General features: G+C 38.2%; 1 protein-coding gene across 1 annotated transcript in view; it reads left to right on the forward strand.

Moving 5' to 3' along the window:
• The window catches only part of LOC122805249 (golgin subfamily A member 4-like), a 760,109-nt gene that overhangs the window by 116,651 nt on the left and 619,327 nt on the right, over window positions 1-24,131 (forward strand). The window contains exon 2 of the mRNA XM_044075339.1: window positions 8,161-8,308. Within this exon, the coding sequence (XP_043931274.1) occupies window positions 8,164-8,308 (145 nt within the window). The 5' untranslated portion in view covers window positions 8,161-8,163. The remainder of the gene's footprint in view (window positions 1-8,160; window positions 8,309-24,131) is intronic.

A 24,131-nucleotide genomic window follows, 5' to 3' on the forward strand; every position in this document is an offset into this window, starting at 1 on the left:
GATCTTTGCTTGTAAGTGTTTAACATAGGTATTTTTGTACCCCCAAGTAGACTCCAAAGAATTTTTCCTCGGGTGGAAGGTGGATACTAAATGTTGGAGGTGTGATGGGCAAGAAAGAGGTAGCTGGTAGCATATTATTTGGAGGTGTGATGAACTGGCAGACTTCTCAGCTGATCCATGGAATTAATGGGTATATACACCAAAAACTTTGTGCCCTTTCTGTTAGAATATTGTCTTCTGGGAGGACTGACCATTCAATAGTGGTGTCTTGATGAAAGCTGTGCCATTATAAACCTTCTTCTCTTCTTATGACATTTGCTTAGTATATTCTTTTCTGTTCAGTCTTTGGGGAAGTGGAGTTTAACTTATGATGTGTCACACTTTGTATGCCAACATTGTGGTCTAAAGGCCCTTATCTATTTATCTTTCTGTTTTGTAAAATTTAGGCAAAGAAATTTCTCAGTGGGAGTTCATCCTTCGCAAACCTGTTATAGTGAAAGTAAGAATCTCCTGTTTTCCGTAATGTTGAGCTTTCCACATTACTGTCATTTTGTTCAGCTGGTTAGCACCCAGTAGAGACCTCAGAATCTTTCTCCTCTTTAACCTGTGATTTCTCAAGGATCCACTTGCTTAGATGGCTTCAGTCTTTGCACACAAATGAAAGGGAAATTTAGATTGTATATTATACCTTCAGTCTTGCTAATTACTGAAGCAAGGGTTAAGCACACTAAGAAAGCTACAGTAGATCCTGTGCCATAAAGAGAACTCTCTCACCCTTCTTCCTTGAATTGAAAGAACAAGGTCAGCTTTTTTATTTTTTAGTAGCATTTCGCACTCTCAGATGGAAAATTTTGTGAAGAGTTGCTGTGTTGCTTCGTTATTTATCAACATTGGATCATTGTCATTTCACTGAAACCACTTGCATTTAACCTGTGAGAACTGAATAAATAACATGTAAGCTTCCTTTATTGAACATCCCACAAAAACACTTTATATGGGTAGAGAAGTCCCACTGCAGCCTTCCTGTAGTAACTTTCAACCCCACATCAGTTACTTAAAAATATAATCAAAAGGCAAATCAGTCAGGAGGAAAACGAACACAGCAGGAGCTGTATATATCAGTAATACTGTTCTTCAAAAAAGTTCAAAATGCACATTAACATCCAATGGCTAGCATAAATCACGATCCACTGAAGTAACAAACAGAATAGTTTATTGTACATCGAGTAAGCGCTTTCACCTAAATGGCTTCTTCAGACTCATACACCATACAACTCTAGTTAATTAGTTTAAATAGCATTCTAGGCGGGAAATCTATAAATTGAAAGCACTTGTCATATTAAAACACTTATATCAACATAATAAAAATACATATGCTACAATCATCTCAATGTGCAATAATATTTAAAAAGAGACATATCAGCAACACACTTAATATAAAACTGTAGTAAACAGTAAATAAAAAATCTACATATGTATAAAAAATCTGCATATATATAAAAATACCAACAATTATGAAAATTTGTAATAAGAATGTAAACATAACCACTCAAAATGCATCATATAAAATTACACTTATACTTAAAATGAAATACATAATCACATACACACAAGCTAAATTGTAAAGAGATCAAAAGACATATCTGATAGTGTTAGTGTTTATTTATGGGCTTTCAACCTTCTCATTTTTAAAAATGGTTTAACTGATAGTTTAGCATTGAGCCCTGGAGACACATCCGATCTAAACTTCATAATCCATATATTCTCTCTGCTTTCAGTATACGTCCTTATGTCTCCACCTCTAATACTAACATCCATTTTCTCTACTATTCTAAAGTTAAAGATGTGATTCGGACCAAATTCAAGGACATGCCTAGCTAATGCATTGCTTTTATGCATCATCCTAATACTATAGAGATGTTCACGTATACGATCTTTCAAGCATCTATTTGTTTTTCCTATATAGAAGGAAGTGCAGGCAAGGCAAGTAGCAAGATAAACAACATTGCTGGATGTACAATCTCCATTCACTTTAAAAAAATATCTGTATTTACTAACAGGATGTATAAATACAGCATTCGAATCAATATGTGAACAAAAATTACAATTGCCACAACTAGAAGTACTAAAAGATTGAGAAGAAACATTATCATTCCTAGGCCGCTTATCACATAGTAACCTTTTAAGGTTCTTCTTATTCTTATATCTGAAACGTGGAACATCACCTAACCTCTCTCTAACCTGTGGGTCCACCATTAAGATATTCCAATGTGCCTTAACCACATCTTTGATGTTCCAAACGTCATGAGTGTAAAAAATGGAGAACGCCTCTTTATTAGAGATAGTTCTACTATAACTAGTTATATCTGTTGAATTAGTGACCATTCTTCTATCAGAAAAATAAGGTGCTGCCACACCTGACCGCATGTCACAAAGACCATCAATACCTTTGGAAATATCATCTTTCTCATATCCTCTCTGCAAGAGCCTTTGATTAAGTTCTGCAAGGTCAAAGTCAAACCCAGTTGAGCTCGGATTATATCTCGAGACCCTCATCCCCTGTCCCTTAATAATATTATTAAAAATATATTGTGGGTGCATGCTATGGCGATGTAAGATTGTATTAATGTGACAAGGCTTCCTAAACACACCAGTGTTAATTAGTCCACTGGGTAGTTTCTCTACAAATACATCTAAAAATGATATCTTTGTGGTTGATGTCTCATGACTGAACTTTAAATAGCTAGTAGAAGAATTAATTTGTCCAGTGAATTCATACAACTCAATAGTGGAGCCTTTCCATATAAAGAAAAGGTCATCCACGAAACGTCTATAGAATAAGACATGTTCTATAAAAGCTGGAAGCTGACACATAAACTCATATTCCCATTCAGCCATAAACAAATTGGCGTAGGTATTGGCACAAGGTGTGCCCATAGCTACGCCATCTTTCTGCAAAAAACATTTCCCTTCAAAGTAGAAAATATTATTGTTTAAAACTAACTGCAAAAGGGAAGTCAGTAAACTAACTTGCAACTCTGACATGTTAGAGACACGCTTCAAGTGTCGGCCTAGCATTTCCAAGCCTACCTGATTAGGAATAACAGTAAAAAGGGACTGCACATCCATCGTCACAAAAATCAACCCTGTTGTATCTGTTACATCTTTAAGGCAATCATAGAGATCTATCAAAAATTGTCTAGTGTCCTTCAAGATATACATATTATTATCTACTATTGGTCTCAGATTGGTTTCTATAAATATCGAAGCTGGCTCTGTAATCCACCCCCTTCCAGCTACAATTGGTCTTAGAGGGGGATTTGACAGATCTTTATGTATTTTGGGACGTCCATTTATTAAGGGAATTAATGGTGAAGGTACATCTAGGAACAAAAAGAGTTTATTATCAATCATATTGCTGTTCAATAATCCCAGCAGAAATAAATGTACTTTATGGGAATAAAACACTACCATATCAATTGCTAATGGCAGATAAAACTGATCATTCCCAAGCATAGATAACATCTTGTCAACATAATAATTAGTGTCCATTACCACTATACCACCACCCTTATCAGCTGGTCTAATTGATAACGTAGTATCATTACATAAATTCTTGAGAGCATTATTCTCTTTAAATGTCAGGTTATATTTCATTCGTGCCTGCTTACAGTTACTATCTCTTATCTTATATAAGTCATCCTCAACAAGTTTACTAAATGCTGACAATAGTGGGTGTAATTGTGGTATGAAAACACTAGGGTGTTGGAAATGTGTACTAGGTACAAAGTCTCCATTGTCTCCAAAATATAACCTTATAGATAGATTGCGTACATATAGTTTAAAATCTCTTATTGTTTCTTCAAAGACACTACCTGTAGTAGGTATGAAAGATAGACCTTTAGATAACACTGATATCTCATCTGATGTCAAAATGTGGGAGGAGAGATTATACACTAGATTTTCCCCCTCCCTTTGCCATCCCACATCTTCTTTATGTTCTTGTTCAAAGGTTGTTCTATTGACAACTTTCGCTTCTGTCTTCCCCTGCTCAATGATCTTCCCCGCCCTTCCCTGTGATCTTCCCTGAAGGGAAAAGGATGGGAAAGATTAAATACAGGAATATCAGTTGTCTTGGAGGTACCAACACAATTATTAGACGCTTGTCTCAAAGATGCATTAATTTTACTCCTTACAATAGGTTCAGGGGTAGGATTTACCTCAATAGGCTTATTTGAGCCATGTGAAACTATTATAACATCTGATGTACAATCAATGCTACTATTATTAGAGGCAGATGTAACATTTAAAATGCTATTAACAGTACTTTTAGATGAATCAGTCACTGCATCCTTAATAGACTCATAGATCATTGAGCAGGGGAAGACAGAAGCGAAAGTTGTCAATAGAACAACCTTTGAACAAGAACATAAAGAAGATGTGGGAAGGCAAAGGGAGGGGGAAAACCTAGTGTATAATCTCTCCTCCCACATTTTGACATAAGATGAGATATCAGTGTTATCTAAAGGTCTATCTTTCATACCTACTACAGGTAGTGTCTTTGAAGAAACAATAAGAGATTTTAAACTATATGTACGCAATCTATCTCTAAGGTTATATTTTGGAGACAATGGAGACTTTGTACCTAGTACACATTTCCAACGCCCTAGTGTTTTCATACCACAATTACACCCACTATTGTCAGCATTTAGTAAACTTGTTGAGGATGACTTGTATAAGATAAGAGATAGTAACTGTAAGCAGGCACGAATGAAATATAACCTGACATTTAAAGAGAATAATGCTCTCAAGAATTTATGTAATGATACTACGTTATCAATTAGACCAGCTGATAAGGATGGCGGTATAGTGGTAATGGACACTAATTATTATGTTGACAAGATGTTATCTATGCTTGGGAATGATCAGTTTTATCTGCCATTAGCAATTGATATGGTAGTGTTTTATTCCCATAAAGTACATTAATTTCTGCTGGGATTATTGAACAGCAATATGATTGATAATAAACTCTTTTTGTTCCTAGATGTACCTTCACCATTAATTCCCTTAATAAATGGACGTCCCAAAATACATAAAGATCTGTCAAATCCCCCTCTAAGACCAATTGTAGCTGGAAGGGGGTGGATTACAGAGCCAGCTTCGATATTTATAGAAACCAATCTGAAACCAATAGTAGATAATAATATGTATATCTTGAAGGACACTAGACAATTTTTGATAGATCTCTATGATTGCCTTAAAGATGTAACAGATACAACAGGGTTGATTTTTGTGACGATGGATGTGCAGTCCCTTTTTACTGTTATTCCTAATCAGGTAGGCTTGGAAATGCTAGGCCGACACTTGAAGCGTGTCTCTAACATGTCAGAGTTGCAAGTTAGTTTACTGACTTCCCTTTTGCAGTTAGTTTTAAACAATAATATTTTCTACTTTGAAGGGAAATGTTTTTTGCAAAAAGATGGCGTAGCTATGGGCACACCTTGTGCCAATACCTACGCCAATTTGTTTATGGCTGAATGGGAATATGAGTTTGTGTCAGCTACCAGCTTTTATAGAACATGTCTTATTCTATAGCCGCTTCGTGGATGACCTTTTCTTTATATGGAAAGGCTCCACTATTGAGTTGTATGAATTTATTGGACAAATTAATTCTTCTACTAGCTATTTAAAGTTCAGTCATGAGACATCAACCACAAAGATATCATTTTTAGATGTATTTGTAGAGAAACTACCCAGTGGACTAATTAACACTGGTGTGTTTAGGAAGCCTTGTCACATTAATACAATCTTACATTGCCATAGCATGCACCCACAATATATTTTTAATAATATTATTAAGGGACAGGCGATGAGGGTCTCGAGATATAATCCAAGCTCAACTGGGTTTGACTGTGACCTTGCAGAACTTAATCAAAGGCTCTTGCAGAGAGGATATGAGAAAGATGATATTTCCAAAGTTATTGATGGTCTTTGTGACATGCGGTCAGGTGTGGCAGCACCTTATTTTTCTGATAGAAGAATGGTCACTAATTCAACAGATATAACTAGTTATAGTAGAACTATCTCTAATAAAGAGGCGTTCTCAATTTTTTACACTCATGATGTTTGGAACATCAAAGATGTGGTTAAGGCACATTGGAATATCTTAATGGTGGACCCACAGGTTAGAGAGAGGTTAGGTGATGTTCCACATTTCAGATATAAGAATAAGAAGAACCTTAAAAGGTTATTATGTGATAAGCAGCCTAGGAACGATAATGTTTCTTCTCAATCTTTTAGTACTTTTAGTTGTGGCAATTGTAATTTTTGTTCACATATTGATTCGAATGCTGTATTTATACATCCTGTTAGTAAATATAGATATTTTTTTAAAGTGAATGGAGATTGTACATCCAGCAATGTTGTTTATCTTGCTACTTGCCTTGCCTGCACGTCCTTCTATATAGGAAAAACAAATAGATGCTTGAAAGATCGTATACGTGAACATCTCTATAGTATTAGGATGATGCATAAAAGCAATGCATTAGCTAGGCATGTCCTTGAATTCGGTCCGAATCACATCTTTAACTTTAGAATAGTAGAGAAAATGGATGTTAGTATTAGAGGTGGAGACATAAGGACGTATACTGAAAGCAGAGAGAATATATGGATTATGAAGTTTAGATCTGATGTGTCTCCAGGGCTCAATGCTAAACTATCAGTTAAACCATTTTTAAAAATGAGAAGGTTGAAAGCCCATAAATAAACACTAACACTATCAGATATGCCTTTTGATCTCTTTACAATTTAGTATAGTGTTTGTGTGTATGTGTTTATGTATTTAATTTTAAGTATAAGTGTAATTTTATATGATGCATTTTGAGTGGCATGTTTACATTTTTATTACAAATTTTCATAATTGTTGGTATTTTTTATATATATGTAGATTTTATATACATATGTAGATTTTTTATTTACTGTTTACTACAGTTTTATATTAAGTGTGTTGCTGATATGTCTTTTTTAAAATATTATTGCACATTGAGATGATTGTAGCATGTGTATTTTTACTATGTTGTTATAAGTGTTTTAATATGATAATAAGTGCTTTCATTTGATAGATTTCCCGCCTAGAATGCTATTTAAACTAATTAACTAGAGTTGTATGGTGTATGAGTCTGAAGAAGCCATTTAGGTGAAAGCGCTTACTCGATGTACAATAAACTATTCTGTTTGTTACTTCAGTGGATCGTGATTTATGCTAGCCATTGGATGTTAATGTGCATTTTGAACTTTTTTGAAGAACAGTATTACTGATATATACAGCTCCTGCTGTGTTCGTTTTCCTCCTGACTGATTTGCCTTTTGATTAACTTGTGTGTGTGTTTGGAGGAGCGTTTACTCCACAATCTCAACGACTTTACTTACTTAAAAATATAAATTCCATGGCGACACAGTTGTGAGAAGAGGCAGACACTTTGGAAATGAGAAAAAAAATTCCCACACCATGTCCTCTGCAACAAAAAATGGTTGTACAGTAAACTGACTTGAAACACACTTGTCTGCAATTTCAGCAAAATACATAAAATGGTCAGAATTAACAAGAAAATGATAGGGTGCAGTAGATTTTGAGTTTCTTGTTTAGGGTCTTTCAGTGAACGTTGGTTTTGATATTTATTTAGTGGTGGTAGCTAAATTGTCTTCATCAAAATTTATCTGTTTGGCTTAACCTGCCATGTGGTGTAGTAGTTGTGCCCCCTTGGTAGAATACTTTGAAGAAGACTGTTGCCATAGTTTCATAGGTGTATATTAGGCTTATGATCTAGCCATACAAAATGGTGACACACAAGTTTGATTTATATAGGGAGTGGTATTCCATCCTACTGGCAGATATCAGTCACATGACTGTATTTGTTGCATTAGCCATCAAAGAAAAGAGGGGAAGATTGGTCATTTCAGTATACACTGTATATTCTTGACATTGGTGATGCAAGTACTCTGCATCATAAGCTGTGTCCGTGTACTATTCAGAATGCAGACATTCATGTAGTAAAATTCTATGATTTCTGCCTATATTGGAAGAGAAACTATGAGTCCATGATAAATTAGTTTAGTAGAGATGGTTATTTCAGTATTTCTTCATTTTGTTCTCCTGCCTAGGGAATGGTAATAGCAGAAACAAAGCGTCAGATGCATGAGACGCTAGAGATGAAAGAGGAAGAAATTAGTCAACTTCGAGCTCAAATACTGCAGGTGACTCTCCAACGTGATGAGCTCCAGGAACAGAAAGAAAAAGCAGAAAAATCTGGTAAGGACATAGTTATATGACGGTCTCTCATTGATGTGATTCCAAAATGCAACTGTGCATCTGTATGTAGTTATTCATTTAATGATCTTTACCTGTTAGATGTGTTAGAAATTATTGGTCTGTTTCCTATTACCGCGCAAGGAAAAACAGTTGAAACTAATTCATTAAAATCAAGTAATAATGTTGTAGGTAGTAGCAAGAACATCCCAGGCAGGGAGGGGAAATAACCTCCAGTGCAAATTTGTGAGAAAGCAAATTAAATGTCAGCACTGGTGTAATTAAATAAGTTTACTTAAATGTAAGTTGCAAAGTACCTGTCCCATTATATACAGTGACAGAAAACATCTGTTATCTACTGCAAAAGTCTAGCATTAAATCAGGCAGTCTTACTGACATGCTGATGTACCATCTCCCTCCCCTCCATACAAAAAACAAAAAGAGAGTTACTCTTGCATATTTTTGTTTGTTTCAGGCTAAACATTTTGATAATAGTTGGTCGTATATTTTATGTGTAAATTGCTTATATGCTACTACTGTGTTACCGTTGACTCATCTATTATTTACATTAACTGTTTGTCAATGAGAACACTTAAAGTACGTTGTTTTTTTCTTGCGACCTGGTAAATTAAAAACAGGAAAAGAAAAGGATACAGTAACGGGGATGCAGACTGGATAATAGGTAGGGGGAACTGAGGTGGCTATGTTAAATAAAGAATAAGGAAGCATTAATGGAAATCATCCTGCGGATGAGGAATTAATCGCAGGTGTGATCTTCCTGATTTGTTAGTAGGTCAGGTGAATATAAAAGGTCCTATGGCACTTACGAAAAAGAGTGGGGAACTTTTATTATGACAACAAACATGAATATCTCATAACATAATCAACAAGGGTAAAACATATACACAAAATAAAAAGTGCTACAATAAAAAACAAGTCTAGTAATCCAGCATACTATTTTAGCGAAGCATAAATATATATTCCAACACCCTTTTTTCTACAACTGTTTTCTCAGCTTTCCTAGCATCAGGAAAATGATGCTCTATTTTGTTAAACAATAATTCTTCACATCTTTCAAACCAAATATGCCATCACACCTCAACAAAAAATGTGTCATTGAAACATACATCAGTAGGCAAAGACCAATAGTTATATCCATACAAAATCATATCTAATGTGATAGGAAAATGAAAATCGACATTATAAGAATAAAAAAGCATATGCTAAAATAACTGAATTATGTATGCAACAGTCTAATAATATGTGTCTTCAGCATTACAGATATGACAATTTCATTAATGTGTTTTAACCTACAGTAAATCTTTGTAAAGTATGTGGGAGATTGTTCCCATGGCCTATCAAAAAAATAAGATTCCATCTTACACGCACACGTGTGTGTGTGTGTGTGTGTGTGTGTGTGTGTGTGTGTGTGTGTGTGTGTGTATATATATATATATATATATATATATATATATATATATATATATATATATATATATATATATATATATATATATATATGGGTCTAGGACTATTCACTGAAACACATATGACTGTGCACAATTCACTGAAAGCACAATTCACTGAAACACATTTTACTGAAAGTTATATATGGCCTTTTCCCCACTGTAGTGTGACCCAGGAGTTAGCATATATAGTAAGGGGTGGTGTGGGGGGTGTAGCCCCTCACCTATTTTAAATATATTGAACTATATACATGGATACTTGCAATTGCAGTAAATTACTCTTTTATGAACTTGCATATCCAAACTATGTGGAGGGCTATGCCTCCCACACCCCCAATGTGGAGGGCTATGCCCCCTACACCCCCCTTAGTATTTATACTAACTCCAGGGTTGCACAACAGTGGGGAAAAAGTCATATATAACTTTCAGTGAATTGTGCACAGTCATTTGACTTTCAGTGAACTGTGCTTTCAGTGAATAATCCTAGACCCATCTAAGATATATATATATATATATATATATATATATATATATATATATATATATATATATATATATATTAAGCAGATACATTTTATCAATGTATTCGCTTAAGATGTAGTGGCGCACTTTCTTATGTTTACATATGAACCAGGAGTATAAATGGCTCAACAAGCGCCCTGTGGTGGTATCATGAACCCTTAGGTTTTCAAGTAAAGAGCAAAAAAAAAAAAGTCAGTCATTGTATAGATCAGCAGATGCACAGCCCATTTCACACCCGGCCATTCTTCCACTGAAGAACAACAAAAAAAAAATGTTTGCTACATTTTAAAAGTGTAACAAAAAAAAAAATAGAGTGCGGTAATATAAAGTGTAGAAATTGCTACAATTTATACCCTGCCTGCAGGGAGTGCTATGGCACTCAAGTTTTAGTTAAAAAAAAAATCCTCTTATAAACTGTATCAAACTGCTTGCTACAATGTAGCATGCAGTTGCTACAGTTCAGACCACACACACAATGCTTCAGTGCTCAGGTTTGGTCACAAATGGAACACCACCTTTTAAAAAACAGTATTGCATTCAATATCAGGATTGGCTTATCAAGCCCCACCAACACTTTGTGACTGGAGCAGTTGCCCCTGTCTCCCCACCCTAGATACACTATTGCTATAAACACACTCTCCCAAGTATCTTCATATTTTTTCCTTAAAAATTTACTAAGCATATCCACCTTATGTTGCACCCTAAGCAGTATCCAGTAAAAATGCATAGTGGCTAAATAGATAATAGGATTTATTAGACCTAACCCACCTTCTTCTTTTTTGTTTTACAAAAAATAAAATTTTTCTTAATAGGGTTTGACCTCTTCCCACTGAAAAGAAGCTGCAGAATTCCAGGACCACCCACTTTATTGAATGAACTAGAAATATGTTTAGTAAACTTTTTGTACAAATACTAAACTGATTAGAACACTGTCATTAGATATCCATAACAGACTTCATCACTAATAAAAAAATCATCACAAAGTCTGTTTATAAGCCCATAGATTAACATACAATTAATTGAAAAGTTTTTTTAAAGAAGCATTTCCAGTAATCACATATAATCAAAACATAAGTTTAATTCAGGCAAACACAGGAGGACTATGGCTAACCAAGTTCACCAATGACTGCAAACTGGGAGTCATAATTGACTCTCCGGCTGACACGGACATTCTCCAAAAAGGCCTTACTGAGACAGACATCTGGTGTCATAGTCATGGCCTCAAGCTAAATGCCAAAAAATGCATAGTCATTCCATTTGGGAAAAACAAAACACCCACGAATTACCACAAAGGCGGCAGTCCCCTTAATACAGAAGAGGTAATAAGAGGTCTGGAGACCCAGGAAGATAGTAATCTCTCCTTTGACAATCATATTGCCAAAGTAGTTAGGAAATCCTTCTATGTGGCCCATCTAATTACTAAGGGGTTCGCATCTAGAAATAGAGGTTATAGTGCCCCTCTACTCATCACTCATCAGACCCATCATAGAGTACAATGCCCCATTTGGGATGTACCTCACAAGACACTTCCAACAGCTTAAAAGACCACAAAAGCACCTCACCAAGAGGATTACTGGCCTCAAACATATGTTCTATGCAGCCCAACTGAAAAACTCTGGCTGTACTCAGTGGCATATCGCTTACTCAGAGGTGATCTCTGCCTGACTTACAAAGCCATGTCCATCTCAGAATGGATGGACATGCTCCACCTAAAGAAATCCAAGTCACTGCAAGCCACGCGCCCTAGTGAGCTAAACCTCGCCACAACAATAACATTCCTCAAGAGAAGCCTTGACGAGTGGATGGGTAACAGAAAGTACACCCCTGGGATCACTTCATTGGTTCTGCTTGACAGAGGCTCAGTTAATTAATCAATGGGGCGGCGAAAGCCGACACACTCTGGCTAGGCTTATAAATGCCCTCGGGCAGATAGCCTAGTACCTACCTATGAACCTAATTGTACAAATGTAAGCAGAAAAAAGATGCATAAGCAGTAACCTATTTCGCTAAATTATATGATGTTTGCCTGAATTCACTGACTCCTTTTCTACGCTCTACTTATCTGTACGCTGCCCAGTCCACCTGTAAATGCTATTTATTTCCCTACTACAAACCCTTTATTTCTTTTTCTTACAGTTTTACCTCTCAACTCCATGGCAGCCCATAAAACGGAAGTAACAAGTCCCTACACTGCAATCACCAGCAATAACCTGCCCTAGAAATGAGCGCATTTCAGTGAACCGCTCCTGTGCTATATAGATTTAAGTGTATATACCCGTTTTGTGCATTTTAGCTTAAAGCATAGCGGTGGGCAAAAAGCATCCCCCCCCTGTCTTTCCATGTTTTAAGTATTTTTGTAGCTAGTGGCAAGTACATATTACCGGGTCGCATTCTGCCTACCTTCCCCTATTAACCCCCAGCTAAATATAATTCATTCCAAGAGTTACACCCACTTAATCAAGGGAAGTGACCTTCTTCACCGTAGTGTGCTGCATTCCATTTTTTACAGCCTGATAAGTTCTTGCACCTGATGTAATCCTTAGTAACTAGCTATCAGCCCTGGTTTTTTGTTCATTATTTTCTTCAGCATTTTAGATAATTTTTTGGGCCCCGGCCATCACCTTCTCGGCTGTACCCACTCCATTTGCCCTCGCTACACTCAGGTTCACTCCGCTGTCCCTACCCTACCTCCATTCCCACCCATTCCCAAATCATTTTCATTTATACCTAGCTAGACTCCACCCTCTCTCACAACTCCACCCAGTACCCACCCTGACTCCTCCCATTAACTCTGCTATAACTAGCACACCCCTTACTACTCTAAATCCCTTTCCATAACCTTTCACCACTCTACCACACTCCTATTTATTCTCTCTTCTAGTTTTCTCCTCCTTGTACCTGACTCTATTAATCTTTCTTCAGCCTACACATTCTTACCTGCAAATGCAACTCCCTCCCCCATCTCTCTAACCCTCTAAACCCTCCCAGTTTTAGTCATCCTAACGCTACTTTATCTTTTTTTCACTCCACCTATGCCTGACTTAGCAATTAAATAGCTATCCGCCGTACCCTTCCAACATACCATTCTAGCTCTCTAGCCCTCCTCCACTACCCTCCCAGCTAATCATCTAATCACAGCAGCCTCACCCAATCACCTCACACATATCTCATTTCCCTTTATAACACTTCTATACCCTTATAAACATTACTCAATACTGCTAGTTTCTCTTCCCTCTGTCTTCTAGTCTGCTCTCCCCCAAATTCCACCCTGCCATAATGGCTCACATCACTAACACCATAATCATTACTCTATCTATATACCTCTATCTCCTCCTTTACCTAACATCCCATCCAACAACCCATATACCTTTCTAACCAATATGCACAACACACACACACACACACACACACACACACACACACACACACACACACACACACACACACACACACACACACACACACACACACAATCTCACTCCATTTACTCCACAATATGCTGTACCTTATATGCAACAGACATAATCCTACAAACTAAACTTAAAATCCCTACCCCTACTACAGGTGCAGTCAGCTAACTATAAACTAAACTACCAACACAAATCTAAAAAATTAGTGATGTTAATAAACCTATCCATACACTTTAACCTAATAAGTGGTGACATACATCCAAATCCAGGACCACTCTCTGCCTCCTATAACCAACCATACTCCACAAAATCCCTAAATTTCACCACTGTCAATCTACAGAGCACTAGGAATAAAATCCCTCTCCTTCATGCATGGATAAACCAAAACCAACCCAATTTCACTGCCATAACAGAGACTTTGCTTAAGCCATATATCCGAGATGCAGAATTCTTACCCCCCTCCCCCAACTACACCTGTCTTAGAACCGATAGGCCTCACAGAAAAGGCACTGGTGTTGCCTTAATATACCCAAACTCCTCTACCATAGTCCCATACTCAAAACCCATTCCACAATTCTCCACAGCTGAGTTACTAATAACACATGTGAAGCTGAATAACTGTAAATCTCTCTGTATCATAGTTATATACATTCCACCTGGCAATAATATTCCCATACTAGAAGATATTCTTGCCTGGTCATCTAATAATATTAAAAATTAAACAGTCTTAGGGGATGTTAATATTAATTGGCTAAATATCACCAACCATACCCTTCCCACCAACATTAATCTATACAACTATACACAACTGATCACTAAAATAACAAGACTGAACAGCAAAAAAAATCAAGGCTCTATCCTGGATTGGATACTAGTATCTGACCCTAATAAAATTCCCACCTCTGGCACACTACCAAATAGTTTTAGCGACCACTTGCCAGCTTTCATAACAACTAAAACCACCACAACAGTAAGTAACCACCAACTAAAACAAACTAGGGACCTATCCCACTTCTCACCAGATGCCTTTCATGATATATTAAAAAGCACCAACTGGTCACCACTAAAAACTATCCTTCTAGATGATGCAGTTGAATTATTCTAGTCTACATTTCTTAAAATCTTATAGTGTAGCCCCACTCCGAGTAAAAAGAGTCAAGACAAATCATGCCAGTTGTTTCACCAAAACCACAAAGCAAATCATTGTATAAACCCCTCACTCACCAAGCTAAACAAGGAGAAAGTTGCTGTCAGCTGCCTGTCGGGTGCCAGGATCCGCCACATAACGCATGCACTCAGGTCACTCCACAACAAGTACAAATATGACTCTGTCACTGTCCATGTTGGTGTGAATGACTTGACGTACCTCCTTGGACTATATGAAAAGGGACATGGAGGAGCTGTCCGATCTTGTAGCCCAGGCAGGTACGACCCTAGCCCTGATTAGCATCCTGCCATCACCCAGAATGATACCACAGTACAAGGACAAAATGATTGACTTCAACAATTGGCTAAGCTTCTGGTGTCATTCTAAGGGGATTCAGTATCTGTCTGCCTGGGATGACATGATCAACAAGTCACAATGCTTTGCCAGAGATGGCCTGCACTTGTCGCCCCTGGGATTCCGGATACTGGCTATGGCTCTAGCCACCCCTATAGTGCCTTTTTTAGGCAAGGTTCAAATGACAAATTCACTACCGTAACAGGTACAGGCAAGAAGAATCTGAGGGTATTGCTACTCAATGCTAGAAGTCTAAACCTCAAAATGCACTCTCTCGAGGCACTCCTTAAAATGGAGAACATTGACATCTGTGCAGTGACAGAGACCTGGTTCAAGGCTCCAGAGAGTACCCCTGCATTACCAGACTATAATTCATACCACACCTTTCGGCCACCTAACCTGGACCGAAACACTAAAGGCGGAGGCGTGTCCATATTCATTAAGGATATCCACACCTCCAGGCTAGTTGCTCAGCATAATGCATCCAAGATTATCCAAGTGCAACTAACTCTGGGCAAGACTGCAATCCAAATTGTAGCTTGCTGCAGATCCCCCACCATGCCCCAGGATTCCCACTCCTCATTTCCTAATACACTGGAAAATATTAGGGTACAACCTCACACCCTAATAATGGGCGATTTCAACTACCCTACCATTAACTGGGAAAACTACTCATGTACCAACTCTTGTGCTCAATGTTTTCTGGAATTCATAAATTTCAATGCCATGGATCAACTTATCCACACCCCCACCAGGGGCAGCAGTATCCTAGACCTGGTTATTGCCAACATGGGCAACCGGTGCTCCACACCAGAGGTCAATTCCTCGTTGGTCAGATCCGACCATAAGCTAATCACCCTAGACATCCACATCCCTCTCCCACCCCCCATTAGGGAAACCACAGTAAAAAAAATTCTCCAAAGCCAACTTCACGCTACTTAAGACAGAAGTGGCAAACTTCACAACACCCATGCTGATGGACAATAGAGGTATGACTGCTGAATCCTACACAAATGCACTTTATAAGCACTTACATGAGTGCATGGATCGTGCAGTCCCTAACAGAACCAAGATGCTATCCTCCATAAAAAGGAAGCCAATCTGGTGGTCCCCTGCCATAAACAAACTCTACAACAGAAGAAAGAAACTGTTGCAAAAAAGAGTAAAAATCCCATGATTGGAGAAACTCCCTGGTCAGCTTCAGTAAGAAGCTGAGATCCCTCATAAAATCCTCCAAAGCTAGTTATGAAAACAAAATCGCCACTGACTCTAAAGACAACCACAATGCATTCTGTAGCTATGTCAAGAATCTTAATGGCAACACTCAGATCTGCTCTGAGTTACAGCACAATGGCACTAAATATACAGAACCAACGGATATTGCCAACATCCTGGCAGATAGGTTCAGTGCTAACTTTACCCCTCTGTCATCCCCTAAAAGGCCCATCTCTATACCAGAAGAATGCAAAGTTCCTGTAATCACGGCTGCACAGGTAAAAAAACACACTATCCAAAGCGAAGAACACAGCATCCATGGGACCTGACAACATCCCAGGCTGTGTTCTACATGAACTACAGAACGAACTGGCACCCCACCTAAGTACCATGTTCAATCATAGCCTCACCTCAGGCTATGTGCCCACTGAATGGCGCACAGTGACAGTTATCCCACTCCACATAGGGGGAGCCACCACAGACCCCGGAAACTGCCACCCCATTAGCCTAACGAGCCTGGTCTGCAAGACTATCGAGTGTATCATCATGGAACTTATAAACAATGACATTGGTAATCTCCAAACTCAGGACCCCACCCAGTTCGGGTTTGTAAAAGGCAGATCATGTCTCCTAAACCTGATAGACTTCTTTGAAGCAGTCACCAAAGCCGTAGATGAGGGTAAGGTGGTTCACACAGCCTATCTAGATCTCACCAAGGCTTTTGACACCACCCCCCACTCTGGAGTTATAGATAAACTCACTAAACTAGGTATAAACCCCTATGTCACAAGATGGGTTGCCAACTGGCTCACTGATAGAACCCACACTGTGAAAGTAGCAGACTCCAAATCCAGCTTCAGACCAGTGACAAGTGGAGTACCACAGGGTTCAGTCCTGGGTCCTCTCCTGTTTGGTATCTACTTCTCTGAAGTATAGGCCAACACAGAAGGTCTTTGGCTAACGAAGTTTGCAGATGACTGCAAACTAGGAGCCATAATCAAAACTCCAAAAGATGTGGATATCCTACAAATGGGCCTTGCTGAGACAGATGCCTGGTATCAAAGCCATGGCCTCAAGCTCAATGCCAAAATGTGCATTGTCATTCCTTTTGGTAAAAACTCAATACCCATGAACTACCACATAGGTGGTAGTCTACTTAAGACCGAAAGTGTGATAAGAGACCTTGGGACACAGGTGGACAGTTGTCTCTCCTTTGATAATCACACCGCTACATTAGTCAGGAAATCCTTCTATGTGGCACACCTCATCACAAAAGATTTCTCATCCAGGAAAAAAGAGGTCATTGTTCCCCTCTACTCGTCACTCATTAGACCCATTATAGAGTACAATGCCCCTTTTGGTATGTACCTCACAAGACATCTACAACAACTGGAAAGGCCACAGAAATGCCTCAGAAAGAGGATTACCGGCCTCAAAGAGATGCCCTATGCAGACCGTCTCAAAAAACTCCAGCTTTACTCTGTCGCATATCGCCTACTCAGAGGCGATCTCTGCCTAACATACATAGCTATGTCAAACCCAGAGCTGTTGGACATGCTCCATGTAAAGAAATCCCAATCCCTCCGAGATACACGCTCTAGGGACCTAAACCTCATCACCACAATAAACAGAACATGCTGGAGGGATAGATTCCTGTCTCAGAGACTTCCCATACTCTGGAACAAACTACCTATTTATATCAAAGCTCCTCATTAGCACTATTCAAGAAAAATCTTGATGACTGGATGGAGATAGCAAATTCACCCCGGGGATCACTTCTGTGGCTCTGCTTGACAGTGGCACAGGAAAATAATTTTCTTGGGTGACGAAAGCCAGGGTACCTTTGGCTAGGCTTATATAGGCCCTAGGGCCAATAGTGAGATAAAGCTTGGAAAACCTGGCAAAAATACAAAAATCCCTCTGTCTTGCTCTATACAGCCTCGTAATCAAGCCAAAAGACTAGTCATTAAAAACAAAAAAGACTTCTTCCATACTCTACAGGACCAGCATAAACTAAACCCAAAGAAATTCTGGGGAGTAATACATTCCCTGTTCCACCCAGGTTCAAAGAATAAACCATGCCCCACACCCTGATTAAAACACATCCGAGATAGCATCACTCTTTAATTCATACTTCATTGACACTAAGCTGACCACCACCTTCCCTACTATTAATCCCAGCCCACCTGACCAACCAGCAACAAATTCCACACCTTCCTCCCTAGCTAAATTTTCTTTCTCTCCCATACCTACCTCAGCTATAAAAAAAAATCCTTCAGAAAGTCAAACCTTGCACCAATGCTCCAGATAAGTTACCTGCTGAATTCCTGCAATTACCTTCAAAGTCCATTGCCTACCCCATAAGTATACTCATCAATAGATGTATTCAGGAATCCCATATACCTAATATCTGGAAGAAAGCATACATTCTTCCACTTCACAAAGGTGGCAATAACCCAGACATCTCCAGTTTCTGACCTTTTGCTATTCTCTCCCCATCTCCAAAATAGTAGAAAAATGTGTCCACACTCCACTTCTTAACCATTTAGTCAATTCCAAGCTGCTTTCACCTACCCAGCATGGCTTCAGGCCAGGCCACAGCACTAATAAAGCTTTCATCTCTTTTACCGACAGTAAACCGGGCTCGTGATGCCGACTTCTTTACCTCCTTACTCTTTCTTGACCTCTCTAAAGCTTTTGATACCATATCCCACCCTCATCTACTCACCAAACTCATTAATCTAGGCATAGCATCCCCTACCTTAACCTGGTTCTCAAACTCTCTCTCCAGTAAACAACAATCTACTAAATGGCGGCAATCCTGTTCACCTTTCCTCAGCATTACCACAGGAGTGCCACAAGGGTCAGTATTGGGCCCCCTCCTATTTAATATATTTATTAATGACTTTCATAACTCCCTTACTCAAGCCAATGTGATCCAATATGCAGATGATTCCACAATCATCTGCATGGCAAGTCCTTTACTGAGTTGCAACTACTAATCCAACAAGCATTTACATCCACCGAAACTTGGATGTCAAATAACCATCTCACCCTCAACCCTAGCAAAACCAAACTTATTTTATTCACCCTCCAAAAAAACACCCCTCTCAATAAAAAAGCTTTTTCTTTATACTCACAGAATAACATTCTCATTGAAGTTTCCTCTAGTATCAAACTGTTGGGTGTCATCATTGATGAAAACCTAACATTTGACCTCCATGTCCACAGTAACATCAAAAGAACTCATCAGAAACTGGGCAACCTGTATAGACACAGCTATTACCTTAACCTTACTGCAAAAAAGGCTCTAGGCTCTGCCTTCCTACTACCATATCTGCTGTATGATGCTCCTATCCTCACCAATATCCAGTCCTCTCTAAAACACAAACTCGACTCATGTTACAATAAGGTTGCCAAATTTGCAACTAATGCTAGATTCTCTGCACATCACTTCTCATCTCTACATCAACTTAACTGGCTAGAACTACCACTTCACCTTAATTTCCTGCAGTTAACTACTGCACACAAAATTATATATAAACCCACAGCCTACCCCTCTCTCTCCTCAGTATTATCCTTCTATTACCCTAACAGAACTCGCAGATCAGAAAATAAAAATCTGCTTAATGTGGAAAAACCCAAACTCCCAGCCGGTCATATGCTTTATTCTTTTAATATCACTAAACTTTGGAACACCCTCCCTCCTTCAGTCGCTTCCATCAGTTACCCCACACTCTTTAAGAAGTCTCTTAGACAATTTTGCTCCTCCTACTCTACCCACTTCTTTCTAGCCTGCTGACTATCCTGTCAGCTTCTATGAATTCCATGCAACTCTTGCCCACTCGTTTATCTCGTATACCTTACTCCACCTTTCCCTGCAGTATTACCTCCCTCAGTCATTCTTTTTCCTCTTTCTCCTAACTTCCATCAATAACTCAACCTATCATCTCTTCTGTTATTTCCTTCTTTAGTCCTTTAATATCTATAGCAAATGTAAACCTTCCCACTCTTTGCATGAAATCCTTATCGCTGCAAATGACATACATAACATAAATAAGCCATGTAGTATATTGTCTTGGGTAAAATCATAGACTTAATGATCTACTTAATAATCTGGTTAAATAAGAGGTACTACATCATTGTAAATTGTATTTAAAGTACATAAGGCTTATATTATTATGACAGCTGCTAAGTAGGGCAGGACCAGCTCGAATGTCACACTGTTGGGGAAAAGGATGTGAATTTTACATGTGTACCAATAACAGTTTGTTTTACAGCACAATAAACCACTTCCTTGCCTGATAAAAAAATAAATATATATATATATATATATATATATATATATATATATATATATTTAGAAAGCTTGTGAGGAAACTTTATAACTCTATATCTGAAGTAGTTACTTCATTTGATCTGCAACTTGTGGAAGTCGGATCCGACCTTGGATCCGAGCCAGCAGCTTTCCAAGCTTCAAGATCCGAGCTCCTAGCTCCTCCCCTTACCCATAATCCCTTACTACCAACCACATTACCTCAGATCGTTTTTTGCCGCGGCTAAAGACAGTTGCTTCTTAGTGAAGAGCTCCTGCCCTGGTAAGATTGTTCCTTTTTTCTAATACTAAGCTAGTTTAAATTGTGTGTGTGTTGTTTTAGTGTCAAACCCTATCAAACCCACTTTAAAAAAAAAAAAAAAAAAAATTTTTTCCCTTAGTTTAATTTTTGTCTCTCCCCCTCCCCCCCTTAGTGTTTGGGTGTGTGTGTGAGAGGATTATGGCTGAGTCTAAAGCTATATTTTCGAAGTGTACTGAGTGTGGCCACAAGCTTTCCCCAGCTGATGGCCACACTCAGTGTGTTTTATGTCTGGGGGCAGCACATTTGTCGGAGGCCTGCCAGATTTGTGCGGCCTTCAACCCTCAGGCACTTAGGGACAGGAAGAACAAGCTGATCCTGGTGGGAAAACTCCCTCAGGAATCAGCTTCTTCTTCCTCTCCTAGCCGGGCTCCGGTTACTCCATCAGCTGTATATACGAAAAAAAACACCACACTGCACTTAGAACAAGGCGTTGGTAATGTTGGCTCCAAAGAATGATGTAAGAACAATACACCAAGTGGCGCAACACCGTCTGTTTAGAATACACCACCAAAAGACTGCTGTAACTCCACAAACTGCTTTAATTCCACAAGCAAATAAACGTTAAACGCTGCCAGCGTTTTTCATTCTGAGTAGTATCAAAACTTCTTCAGACAACAGCTCTTCAGTTACACACAGTTTATATACAAGTTCTTAAGCAATTAAAAGCAAATAATTCAATTAATTAATAGATCTGCTTTTGTTCAAACTTTTAAAGAAATATTACACAAACATACTATGTGACAATGTATTATATAGGTATATATGCATCCCATAATATGACAACTTGTTACAAATATATAAAAACTGAGGTGTACAACTTATTAGTGTTACCTAAATAAATTTATATATATGGAAAGTTTAAAAACATACTTATTTTCATGTTTATTTTAAAGTACCCATTATTATAAAAGAAAAAACAAGCCTAAAATAAATTTAAACAAGTAATTATTTTAAAATATTTTAAAATGTTTTTAAAAAGTTCTTTACAAATAGTTTTAGTGTCCAATATAGAGGGGGTAATTCATTAAAAACTGATGACCAAGTCAGTTTAACGCATCAAGTTTTTGATTTTTAGAATACATGCTATTGAACAAAATTCATTTATGCCTGGCTCTCTATTAGCTGCCAGGCGTAATTGTTTGAACAAAAGCAGATCTATTAATTAATTGAATTATTTGCTTTTAATTGCTTAAGAACTTGTATATAAACTGTGTGTAACTGAAGAGCTGTTGTCTGAAGAAGTTTTGATACTACTCAGAACGAAAAACGCTGGCAGCGTTTAACGTTTATTTGCTTGTGGAATTAAAGCAGTTTGTGGAGTTACAGCAGTCTTTTGGTGGTGTATTCTAAACAGACGGTGTTGCGCCACTTGGTGTATTGTTCTTACATCATTCTTTGGAGCCAACATTACCAACGCCTTGTTCTAAGTGCAGTGTGGTGTTTTTTTCGTATTTCCTGGTCTTTCACGTTGGTTGTTGGCGTTAGAGGATGGATAACAACACAGAGGAGAACGATGCCTCTCAGGGTAACTTGACACAGCTTTTGCAGTTAATCAACACAAGGTTGGACCGCTTATCGGAGAAAGTGGATGGGGTTACTAGCTCCAGCGGCGTCCTTGGTTTTACAGCAGCTAGTTCCGGTTTACATGGGCCGGGAACACAGACGAATCAAAACGGAATTGCAGCATGTTCACAGAGAGACGAGGTGAATGAACTAGCCGATAAGCCTGGAAACGGAGGTAATTACACCACTAACCATGGCTTAAAATACAATGTAAGCACATGGTTAACATCAGAATTGGAGTTGGACTGCCTACAACAAGGTACTGTTAATACAAATTTTAATGAGAGGGAGAATTCAATAACTGATAAACTAAAGCTATTTGACAATAAATTGTTCAAGATTAAAAAACTTCAACTAGAATTAAATTATTTTGACAAATGCTTGAAGGAAAAGATAGTCCCGAAGGGACTAAGACATTACTCATACCCAACAGGGTTAGAGTATGGGTCTGAGTTCTTTAATGAACTGGTCGAGATTTACAATAAACAAGGGCTTGAAATATTGCAATGTATGGTGAAACATTACAAGGTCTCTCTTTCTTTGATAACAAAGGAAGTGACAGTGTGAGAGCAAGACATAAAATCAGACCTGGACTTTAACAGATATCAATTTGAAGTGGACAGAACTTTTACAAGCATAGCTCAACAAATGGTTAAACTAAAAGAGAATAAAATTAAAAAGTTACAAAGAGACTTGAGAGCCTATAGAGAAGGGACAGCCTTCCCTAAACCGCCAGTAGCACAACATTCTTCACGTAACCACAAAGAGCCCTTATCCCAAAATGTCCAAAGGGAACAAAGAAGGAATCAATTGACAAGGAATCCAGTAATGGATTCAAATAAAGGTCCAATAGTGGATATGGATGTGGAATGTTCCATTAATGATGATGACATTTTAGGAGAGGCAACAACCAGTGTTAATTCTCACCAATCCTTTCGCCCTGACCAGAACCAAAAGCAGAATACGGGTTTTCAAAAAAACTTCGGGGGGGGGGGGCAACTGGAATGTGAATTCGGCCCAGGGGGGCAAACGGAGATACAACACCCGCAGCAACAACAAGTATCCCAATTAAGACTATTTGAAACGCTTTATAACAATGAAGGGGACTTCCTTATTTATAACTTTACAGAATGTGTCATTGACCATGTTCTTGTGGAATTGTTTGCTAAGGGTTTAACATTTGTGCCATCTAAAAAATGTGATATAGCAGAAGTATTGATTGATCTAAAATTATTTATTCGCAAACTGAATCTGCAGGCTCTGTTTGGTAATTCATCATGTAATACTAGTGAATTAAGAATAGCAAGTTCCTTCAACCCCCCACAAAACCCTACTATAGGAATGTTTGAACACCTTTGTGAAAATGAAATTAGAGATACTTTGAAATGTTCATCTAAATTTAAATCCAAGTCTAACATTTCTGATGAAGAAAAAACACTACTAACTCTGCTTAGAAGTTTACCTTTGAGGTTTATGAAACCAGATAAAGGTGGGGGACTGGTAGTCATGTAC

The sequence above is a fragment of the Protopterus annectens genome, chromosome 6.part1, assembly GCF_019279795.1.
Source record: "Protopterus annectens isolate FY-2018-M chromosome 6.part1, PAN1.0, whole genome shotgun sequence".
Lineage (NCBI taxonomy): Eukaryota > Metazoa > Chordata > Ceratodontiformes > Protopteridae > Protopterus > Protopterus annectens.